The 9,602-nt window shown below is 52.4% G+C and overlaps 3 protein-coding genes across 3 annotated transcripts; 2 read left to right on the forward strand and 1 right to left on the reverse strand.

The window, feature by feature from the left end:
• The first annotated feature begins 1,744 nt into the window (after positions 1-1,744).
• GUITHDRAFT_166674 (hypothetical protein) lies at positions 1,745-2,860 on the forward strand. The gene is made up of 7 exons (XM_005819491.1): positions 1,745-1,976; positions 2,022-2,173; positions 2,224-2,329; positions 2,381-2,417; positions 2,462-2,540; positions 2,586-2,666; positions 2,712-2,860. The coding sequence occupies exons 1-7, from the start codon at positions 1,768-1,770 to the stop codon at positions 2,741-2,743; spliced, it is 696 nt and encodes a 231-aa protein (XP_005819548.1). The 5' UTR covers positions 1,745-1,767; the 3' UTR covers positions 2,744-2,860.
• A 594-nt stretch (positions 2,861-3,454) lies between these two features.
• GUITHDRAFT_82161 (hypothetical protein) lies at positions 3,455-4,174 on the reverse strand (the record flags this gene model as incomplete). The annotated part of the gene is made up of 3 exons (XM_005819492.1): positions 3,455-3,658; positions 3,708-3,754; positions 3,811-4,174. Coding segments are annotated over 3 exons (615 nt in total), but the record flags the coding sequence as incomplete, so codon positions are not given.
• A 2,936-nt stretch (positions 4,175-7,110) lies between these two features.
• On the forward strand, positions 7,111-8,087 carry GUITHDRAFT_156285 (hypothetical protein; the record flags this gene model as incomplete). Its single annotated transcript, XM_005819493.1, has 1 exon — positions 7,111-8,087. A coding segment is annotated over exon 1 (775 nt), but the record flags the coding sequence as incomplete, so codon positions are not given.
• Between the last annotated feature and the right edge of the window lie 1,515 nt (positions 8,088-9,602).

Consider the following 9,602-nt stretch of genomic DNA (forward strand, 5'->3'; position numbering starts at 1 on the left):
CAATGCAAGTCACAAGGTTGTCACTGAGACCAAGAGCGACCTGCAGAACAAATCAAATTCAAAATCCCTCCTGCTCGCTCTGCTGCTGCTGCCGCTCCTGCTGATTCTGCTCCTGCACCACCACCACCACCACCACCACCACCACCACCACCACCACCACAACCTCCTGCTCCTCCTGCTCCTCCTGCTCCTCCTGCTCCTGCTCCTGCTCCTGCTCCTGCTCCTGCTCCTGCTCCTGCTCCTGCTCCTGCTCCTGCTCCTGCTCCTGCTCCTGCTCCTGCTCCTGCTCCTGCTCCTCCTCTTCTGTCAGCTACCCTTCCTCCTGCTCCTATCCTCCGGCCCTCTACTGCTGCTTCCTCACCTTCCCTATCGTGTTTGCGGAGCAGGGAGCCAGCAGGAGACAGTCAGCCCACCGACGGAGCTCGATGTGGACAACCTTGTCCGTTCGCAGATTGTCATACCCATTCCTGAAGAGAGGAAGAGAGGAGAGGGAGAGGAGAGGAGAAGAGGAGCGGAAAGGAGAGGAGAGAAGAGAGAAGAGGAGAGAAAAGAGGACAGAAGAGGAGGGGAGAGAGAAGAGGAGAGGAGGAGAGGAGAGGAGGAGAGGAGAGGAGGAGAGGAGAGGAGGAGAGGAGGGGAGAAGAGGGGAGAGAGAAGAGGAGAGGAGGAGAGGAGGAGAGGAGAGGAGGAGAGAGGGAGAAGAGAGGAGAGGAGAGGAGAGGAGAGGAGAGGAGGGGAAGAAGGGTCAAACTCATCAACTCATCGACTGTCATCGTGTACCATTCATCATCATCTTCCAGCACTTCGATTCTTGACTCGCAGAATTTCCTCCACATGTTTGAATCATACCTTGAACGATCAGTCACCAGACTCAATCTCCTGCTTTTCTTCTCCTACTCTTGTCCTCCTCTCCTCTCCTCTCCTCTCCTCTCCTCTCCTCTCCTCTCCTCTCCTCTCCTCTCAGCTCCACTCCGCTGCTCGAGGAAGTGCGGGGCAGGACCGTGCCTTAGTCCTTGGAGCCTTCTTGCGCTTTGCGAAGAGGGTCTAGAAGATGAAGAGAGAACGATCATGTTTGCAAACAAACACAGCGGGACAAGATTGATCTTCTTGATCTGCTCACATCTCTCAGGAGCTTGTTTAGAACACTCGCACTGATGAGGCCGACGAGCAAGGCCCCTGTCCACCGATGCTGTGAGATCATGGAGGAGGCAGTGCAAGGCCTGACCTCGCTGAGATTTCTTGCACAGGGATCCTACCAACAGGCCCAGAGAGAAGATCGCGATGCTGGTGGCTTCAACTGACATGATGACTGCGGTCAAGCAAGAAACAACAGGAGCAAGGGCTCTTCACATTTCAACATCGTGGGGTTTTAAGTTGAATCTGAATCAAGTCCTTCCATCCACTGACTCCCTGTCACATGACCTTCAGTCACAGATCAGTCTTGTCTTCTGATCTCCCAGTGAACGAATGTGACTTCCCTCTCCCTCCCTCCCCTCCCTCCCTCCCTCCCTCCCTCCCTCCCCTCCCTCCCCTCCCTCCCCTCCCTCTCCCTTTCTTGGCAAGCCTGGGTTCCTGTTTTGTACGGGATTTTACCTAAAACCTAAAACCCATATATAGAGAAGAAGCTACTGACATTGAATTGCTTCAAAACCCTTTTAAAATAAATCAGTACAAATCAAAATATTGATTTGTACGTAATTATTTAGAAACTCGATACAAATCATTTTCAAAAATCGGCGGGTACAGACATTCAAGGCAGGGAGAGAAATGGCGAAAGCCATGCTCTGCGTGCTGGTAGCGGCGCTCATGGTGGCGAAGGAGGCGAACTCGTTGGTGGTGATTGGTGGATCTTCATACACACTGCTCTCCCCCCCCATACACTCAAGCTTCTCCCCCTCCTCTCCTAGAAATTTGCAACCAAACACCATGGGCAATGAACTGGACATACCCCGGCGTCCCACGTTGAGAATGCAGCTGTGAGCGCAGGAAGAAAGCTTGATCGTTGTTGACGTGATTGACAGACGTGAGAGTAGCGATGATGAGGGTTCCCTTCAATACATCGACGTGCCTGGAAAGGCATCTGGGATGGGCGCTACACAAACCACCGCCGTGCTCTCGTTGTTCTCCCTTTTCCCTGCGTCGGCCATGGCGGATGTTGTAGAGGCGGGAGCAGGTCGAACCAGCTGCAGCTCGATGAAAACATCTCACATTTTCCTTGTGCAGAAGCTTCGAAGATCGTCATCGAGCCCAGGGGCATCACGGCTCAGGATACAGTCGTCTTCGTCATCGGGGTCATTCCATTCGTGTGGGCGACTTACGAGTTTTGGCGGTGACAGCAGCGTCCTCGTGGCATCTGAGACTGACAAGCATGCTGCTGCAGACGTATCGCTGTCGGCGAGCCGTTCGGAACAACCAAGGTGGGTGGACTGGACTGACGTCAGGCTGTTTGACGTACTGCCAGGAAGGGTCGGTGATTATTCGGCCAGAGGGTCAGGAGGTGAAAGAGCAGAAAGGATCCCCACGTCGTGTCTTGAGCACAGGTGCATCATGACAGGCTGATCACTTCATCCTCACCCCTCGAACAGGCGCGATCCGCCTTGCCTATGTGCTGTTTGCTGCTGTCGGAGCTTCAATGGCGCTTGTGGTTGTTGCTGTCTTGCAGGCAGGTATCCCTGCTGACTATCGCAGCAACTGATACTGTTGGCCGACAGGTAGCAGGCAAGTAGATGGAGCGAGGTGGTGAATGCAAGCGCAAGGGAGAGCACAAGTGTACAGAGGAGGAGGTCGTGGCAGCTTCACGGTGTGGAGCTTGTGTGGAGCAGACGTAGTGTTGAGCAGAAAGGAAAGACAAGAGAAAGGGAAGAGGAAGGGAAGAGGATCGTTGGGTCGAAGAGGGTCCGTTAGACCGCAGCCGACAATCTGCTGCATTGGACAAGAACGTTTTCAGCCTGTGTGTATGTTTTACAAATACAAGGAAAAAATTCAGACACCACAAAAAGTCTCAGAGGTTGCGAACAAGCAACCACAGGATCACTACAGCGCAAATTCTCTCCCCGTGCATCAGAGCACGAAGACGTGTTTGCCTGCAATCATCATCTGCCCGGCGTTCTCTCCCCTGCTCAGATGCATCAGACAAGTCGGAGAGCTGGCTTTCTCCTCACCACGCCATCACCTCATCCGGGCTCTTGACCGTTCGCGTGCTGTACACTGGGATCGCTGCTTCCCCTCCTCGAAATTCAACGATGGTGGACGAGAGGTGTTTGAGATCGAGCTGGCATGGCTTGTCGTAGAGCGAGAACATTGCTGCAGAGACAGTCATTGGAGGAGGAGGAGGACAGGAGGAGGAAGATGCGACGAGGAGAAGGAAATTTACTTGGTGCTGCCTGTACAAGGGCATATAGGAGCTCCATCTCCTGATGACCAACCTGCACTCGCAAAGAGAAACAAATTCTAGTTAAGGGGAGTGCGGCAAGGCACGGAACACTACCTTCTCGAGGAGGATGAGCCTCTTCCTCGAGTTGCAGACGCTGAGGGGAGAGAGATCAGGACATGGAGAGCAACGGAACGAGCAGCTCCCGAGATCAAACCTGTGGAGTTCTTTGGAGTGGGACGCAGGTATGATTTCATCCGTTGTTCCATGGATCAGGAGAACAGGGCACTGGTAGATCGGATGAGAACAAGGCATCTGAGATCGAGATGCAGCCTACCTTCACCTCTTTCATCATCTCTACGCTGGGCCAATCTGATGACCCCGCTACGAATCAAGCATCGTCAGGCGATCGGAGCAAGGGAGGAGCTGAGAAGTCTCACCTGTTAACCAAGAAAACACAGCCCCGACATGCTCCTCAACGATGTCTCGGATGGAGGTGTAGGGAGAGACTAATATCACTCCACCCACCAGGCCGAGCCGAGCAGCGTTGATGGCTGGGCCCGTTCCGATCGATCTCCCATAGACCACGATATGGTCCAGATCCCAGCAAAGCACATCCCTCACCCACTTGCAAGCCGTCAACACGGCTGTGTTCACACTAGACTCGCAGGGATTCCCTTGGCAGAGCCCGTAGCCCGGATACTCCGGTACCAAGACATGCACTCCCAGCATGTGGCTGATCCACTGAGCACACGCGTAGATGCTCCCCAGGTCCTCGCTGTTGGCATGGCAGTAGATCATGATCGTGCTGGACGGATCCGACTCAGCCCTTGCGCATGTAGTCAGTGCCAAGCACTCCCGGGATGCCCCCTCCCCTCTTGGACTCACTGCGCTATGGACTCTTCAGTCTCCTCCTCCATGTCACGGCGGGTGGGATGAGCCTTGCGGGGAGCCTTCCCCTTGATCAGAAGACAGGGGACCACCACGTTCTCATCCTCATCCGATCTGATGCAGATGAGCTCTTGAGGCTTGAAGCTGTTCCAGGAGTACGAGTTGGCCGAGGACCCTGCCAGATTGTGTGACGGGACCGGAAGCGTGAGCGAACATCACTCACCGGGAAACAGAAAGTCGTTGATGATGTGGTGCTCCTTGAAAGCGTTTTCAAGGCTGTTGAAAATGCTCATCTTGAGCAGGAGTCGGCCTCCCTACGTCCCTTGAGCTCCAAAAATCGAGAAATCTTGCGGTAAGGGATGCAAAACCTTTCAATCTGAACCATGGGAAGGAAACATGTCAGTGTATCGGTACGAGACGTGTCCGTTCCAAATTAGTACACTTCAAAGCTGCCCATATCAACCTCTCAAAGTACACTCCTCCTTTGCCACATCCTTGATCTCACACTATCCCTTGCGGGACCCTCCCTTCTGCTTTCCTGCATCTTCAACCATCCTCTCCACACCAAGGACTTCGATCGTAACCCTTCCTCGAACAAAATGTCCATTGTATCCTCAACACTCATCCATGGAACCTATCTCATGCCTTCCTACGAGCTTCTCCCCGAGGTGCAGGAAAGCTATCGCCACATCAAGCTTGAACGTCTCACATTGAGCTCGCATCAGTCAAACCCAACATCCCTGTATTACGTCGGTACTTTCCAGCTCGCCATCGGCATCAGCATTGCACCTTCATTGATTCCTCTCTCCCCTCCTCTCCCCTCCTCTCCTTCCTCTCCCCTCCTCTCTTCGCACCCCGTCCCCTCTATCAACTGTCCTGTCCGTCTGCTCATCCCTCAGTACATCCCGCTTCACCTCTTCCTTTCCTCTCCTCCCCAGCTCCCAAGTCGCAGTGCAGAGCATCTCCATCTGCATTCTCTAATCCTCCCCTTTTCTTCTATCCCCTGCTCTGTCTCCTGTCTCCTCTACCCTCCGTCCTGTCTCCTCTACCCTCCGTCCTCTCTCCTCTACCCTCCGTCCTCCTCCTGTCATAAACCCTATCCTCACCTGATCTCATGGCGGTACCAACTTGCACAGTCTTGCCGGGTGGGTGAGGTGGGTGTACTTGCCCGGGGGTGGGGTAGGAAAATCGTTCATCATGGTAGGTGGGTGTATACAGTACCGGTTCCTGATAGATAAAATAATACTAAACAATGGGGGTATTGTGTTTCAATTTTTTTACAGATGAGGGGGTGGGGTAGCACAAGTTTCAAAAGTCACAGGGCCGGAACCACCGGTGGCGAAACTTGACAATAGTTTTATTTTTAAATTTATTTTAAATATTGGTACCGAAGGTCACAGAGAGCACACTCCCTGGTAAAATATTTTTAAAAGTGTCTTGTCAGTACAGACAACTTCGAGTGTACCATCGGAGCCCCGTTGATTGAACTTTATAATATTAGTGGTAGTACACTTCTATGCACTATGGTCGGAGTGTACTATGACCATCACTGAGTTTTGATACGAAGAAAACCGCTACAATGCTTTTTAAGGTTTTAGTTATATAATTCTGTCGGGCTCGGGCATCGGTGCGTGCCGGGCCCACGTCCGGTGACCATCAAGTACTATTCCTTGAGGCGGGCCTGCTCATAGCAGCCCTCCTTCAGTATGGTGAATAAGGGGGGTGGGTAGTTGTGACCCCCTCATACAGTCACCACGAAATGTCACCACTACCCTTCCAAAGTTCATTTGAAATTTTCTTGATTGTTTTGAAATTTAAGTCACCCCTACCAACAATGACCTGGTACTAGTGACCTTCAACTCGCATGTAAATTTAGAACCCCCTGCATTCCCTTGAACTACCCCTACCTTTTACCCAGCCTGTCACCACCCCTGTCCATGTCCTGTCCGCCGCGTCCTTCTTCACAGGTTCATGACCCCGTCAATTCCCTATCTACCCACCCCTCCCGGTTCTGACAATGACTACCCCCTGGGTTGAAGACCCTACCCCTGCCTCCAGCCTCATTGATCTCTACGCCTTACAAACTCTGGATATAAGTTGACCTACCCCACCAAGACCAACTATCCTCCACTTGATTTTCACCCCTCCTTGACACACCCTACCCCCACTAGCCTTCGGTCACTACCCCCTTCTAGCCTCTCAAATCAGATGAAAATGATCCACCCCTTCACCCTACCCCCTCTCTCGTCATCATCCCCACTTCCGTAGCACCCTACCCCCATTTCTCCACCCTCACCATTATAAAAGCTACAACATCCACCCCCCAACACAAACTGCACCCCTATCCGCTAACTAACCCTATCCACCCATTACCCACCCACCTGGCAACTCAAATCATGCCATACCCTCACCTCAAAAAATCAGCCCAGCTACCCCCAGTAAGGGGGTCAAGACCCCTACAATCGACAATGACCCCTACTTTTCATAATCGATTACCCCCTATGATCTACTGTAGGGCAACCCTTTTGACTTTTGCCTACCCCCAAGAAAATACACCGTCCTACCCAGAGAAATTCAGAGCTACCCCACCCCCATGTTCCCAAATGTGAGTACCCTACCAGTTCCGGAAAAGATCAGGATGCTAAAGGGGGTGGGGGTGGAGATCGGTACTTTTTGCTTTGGCGCATGTCCTCTCGCGGTACTCTCGGCTTGAGAGCGCATCCTCTACCTCCCGTTGCTCCGTTCCTCTAGTCTTGCATCCTCTCTCTCTCCCCCTGCTCTATCAGTGGGATAGCTCCTGCTATAGCCTTACCCTCTCTCAACCCCCTCCCCTTGCATCTGTTGGGAAAAGCCATCCCCCTCAGCCGTCTTGTCTCCTATATCTTCACGGCCTAGCTTTTCTTCGACTGCTCGTCTTCTTCTTTGACATTCTTCTGTTTGGGGCTACGTTTCTACCTTGATTTGTCTGGTCGGCTCCTGGACAGCGTTGCTATCTGCTCCTGTCTCACGCTTTGCAGCGTTCTGGGGAGACGGATCAAACAACCCTCCGCCATGGGTTCGGCTCCTTCATTTGTTCTCTGCTCGAGCAGCAATTCCTCCATATCACACCCATCCCCGCCATCGCAGTCTCTGTACTGCCATCACTGCAGGGGGGTAATCTCATCGGGCCCTTCTGCTTTCCTTGCTGGACAGGGAAGGTTTGGAGTGAATGGAGCCGGTGTTGCGGAATGCCCGAGGTGTAGAGGGAATTTCGTGGAGGTGTTAACAGAGCATGAGCGAAGAAGAATTCAGATCAATAGCCCACTTCGCCAGGTGCGGGTGGCAGCAACCAACATCATGCCGGGGAGGCGAGTTACTGCCAACGACATTGTGTACACCTTCTTCTTGTTCGACAGCGACATCAATCGGGAGTTCATGCGGGACTCAGATCTTGAAGCAGCTATCTCTCAATCTCTTGACGAAGCCGCTGGGTCTCCGCAGAAGTCGACCTCGAAGAAGTTTCTTGAAGGCATTCAGAAGGCAGGCGACACTGTCGCTGCTTCAGACATCGTAAGGCAGGAAGTTTGCCCGATCTGTGAGGAAACACTGAAAGATGGAGAGGGCATTCTCAGGCTGCCATGCAGCCATGTATTCCATGATGACTGTATCTGTCCCTGGCTGAAACATCACAACACCTGCCCGATATGCCGGAATGAGCTGCCCGCTGAGTGCGATGATCTCGACTGCAAGTCGCAGCGAACATCAAGCAACCTGACAGAGACTTCAATCTCGATGCAAGTTGCAGCGGCAGCAGCTCGTATCAACTTTGCTCAGTTATTGCAACAACGTAAGTTTCTGTCTCGAGTGGTGGGATGCAGGGCAGGAGCGTCAAATATGTTGAGTTTTACCATGTTGTGCGTGCTGTTTAAACCTGCATGTTAGAAGTGGAATTTCTTTTCGCTTCAACTGTGTCTGATTTGTTCATATCATTCCATATCTGCCTGCTGTCTGTCTGTCTGTCTGTCTGTCTATTGTGAAGCTTGCCAAACTCATGCTTGTTCTACCGCAGAGGAAGACGCCCGGGTGTTGAATCGTCCTCCTACACCGGTGCTTGAAGCAGCACAAGTCATGGATTTGAACCAGGGCTCAACATCGAATGGATTGAATCAGCAGGAAATTGTCAACAACGATGACTACCGAGAAATTGTTAGTGGGTACGTCCTCTCTACTTCATCTCAGGACGACAGTGGTTCAAGGTGTCCAGAAGTTGCAAGCGCCAGATCGTGGGAAATTTCAGCGGACGAGGATGCAAGGCCGTCAGAGCCCATGACCGAGATTGAGTCAGAGGAGATTTACTGCCAGGACGAAGTGACAGTCATGGACAGCTCGCAGGCTGACGTGGAGGATGAAGACACGATGAGCACTGCAAGGCTCGACGAGCTCTACAACCAGGTCCCCGATCTTTGTGTAGATCGCGCTGGAACCCTCACTGATTGCATGCAGGTGACGGGAAGATGCATCGAGGACGATTTGAGATTGGATGACCATGGCGAGACTGGATGGCAGCGGAGTGGAAGGTGCGACGATGGTGTCATCGCGCGACAGGGTTCTGACTTGTCCAACAGTGGCTCCTCAATTCATGGGCTCGGCATATGCGACCGACAAGATTTGCACTCGTCCCACCGTCACTTTGAAGAGTTGCAGGTGAGATGTGAGTTGTTGAACCTCCCGCAGTTGTTGACATCACCGCAGGAACCAATTCTGTCTTGAATTACCGGTCAGGTTCGACGTTCGGAGTTGTTGTGTCTGCACCTGGTTGTTTATTCTTTTGTTATGTATAAAGTGTTGATACCAGTCGTTACGGCGCCTTCGGATTGCTTCATTTACCCGACGACATGCCTTCATGCTACATCCTATCTCCTGTGAACGACTCGATATCATGCTGGGAAACTTCGCTAGCTCCGGGGGATCAGAATTCTTTGCAGCGTATCTGGTCCTGAAACCCAACTCTTATCGCCTCTACCAAAAATCTCCAGATGCTTGGACCAAATCCTTGTCGCTACGATCGTAAGGATCCTTCAACCATCTCGCTACCTGTTTCCTCTCTTATCCCTCCCGCGACCTCTTCCTTCGATGCATTCCACTTGCACAGCATATCTCCCTCCCTCCTCTTCTGCCATGCCCTTCGTCTGCCTCCCCCTCATTTTCTCGCAACCGAACCTGCGCACGGAGGTCGCATTGGACCTCTCCCCACCCATCCCTGACGGATCGAATTACCCTACCCCAAAAAGCCTCTCAATTAATAGTAAAAAGGTACCCCCGTACCCACCCTCTGATACTACCCAACCCCCTCATTTCATTG

The sequence above is a fragment of the Guillardia theta genome, assembly GCF_000315625.1.
Source record: "Guillardia theta CCMP2712 unplaced genomic scaffold GUITHscaffold_220, whole genome shotgun sequence".
NCBI lineage: Eukaryota > Cryptophyceae > Pyrenomonadales > Geminigeraceae > Guillardia > Guillardia theta.

Excerpts from the sequence above, each read along its gene's own strand:
- GUITHDRAFT_166674 (XM_005819491.1), top strand. The coding sequence starts at position 1,768 with ATGGCGAAAGCCATGCTCTGCGTGCTGGTAGCGGCGCTCATGGTGGCG. Across the intron at positions 2,174-2,223 it reads TGTTGTAGAGGCGGGAGCAG|AAGCTTCGAAGATCGTCATC; the intron begins GTCGAACCAGCT and ends TTCCTTGTGCAG. Across the intron at positions 2,667-2,711 it reads TGTTGCTGTCTTGCAGGCAG|GTAGCAGGCAAGTAGATGGA; the intron begins GTATCCCTGCTG and ends GTTGGCCGACAG.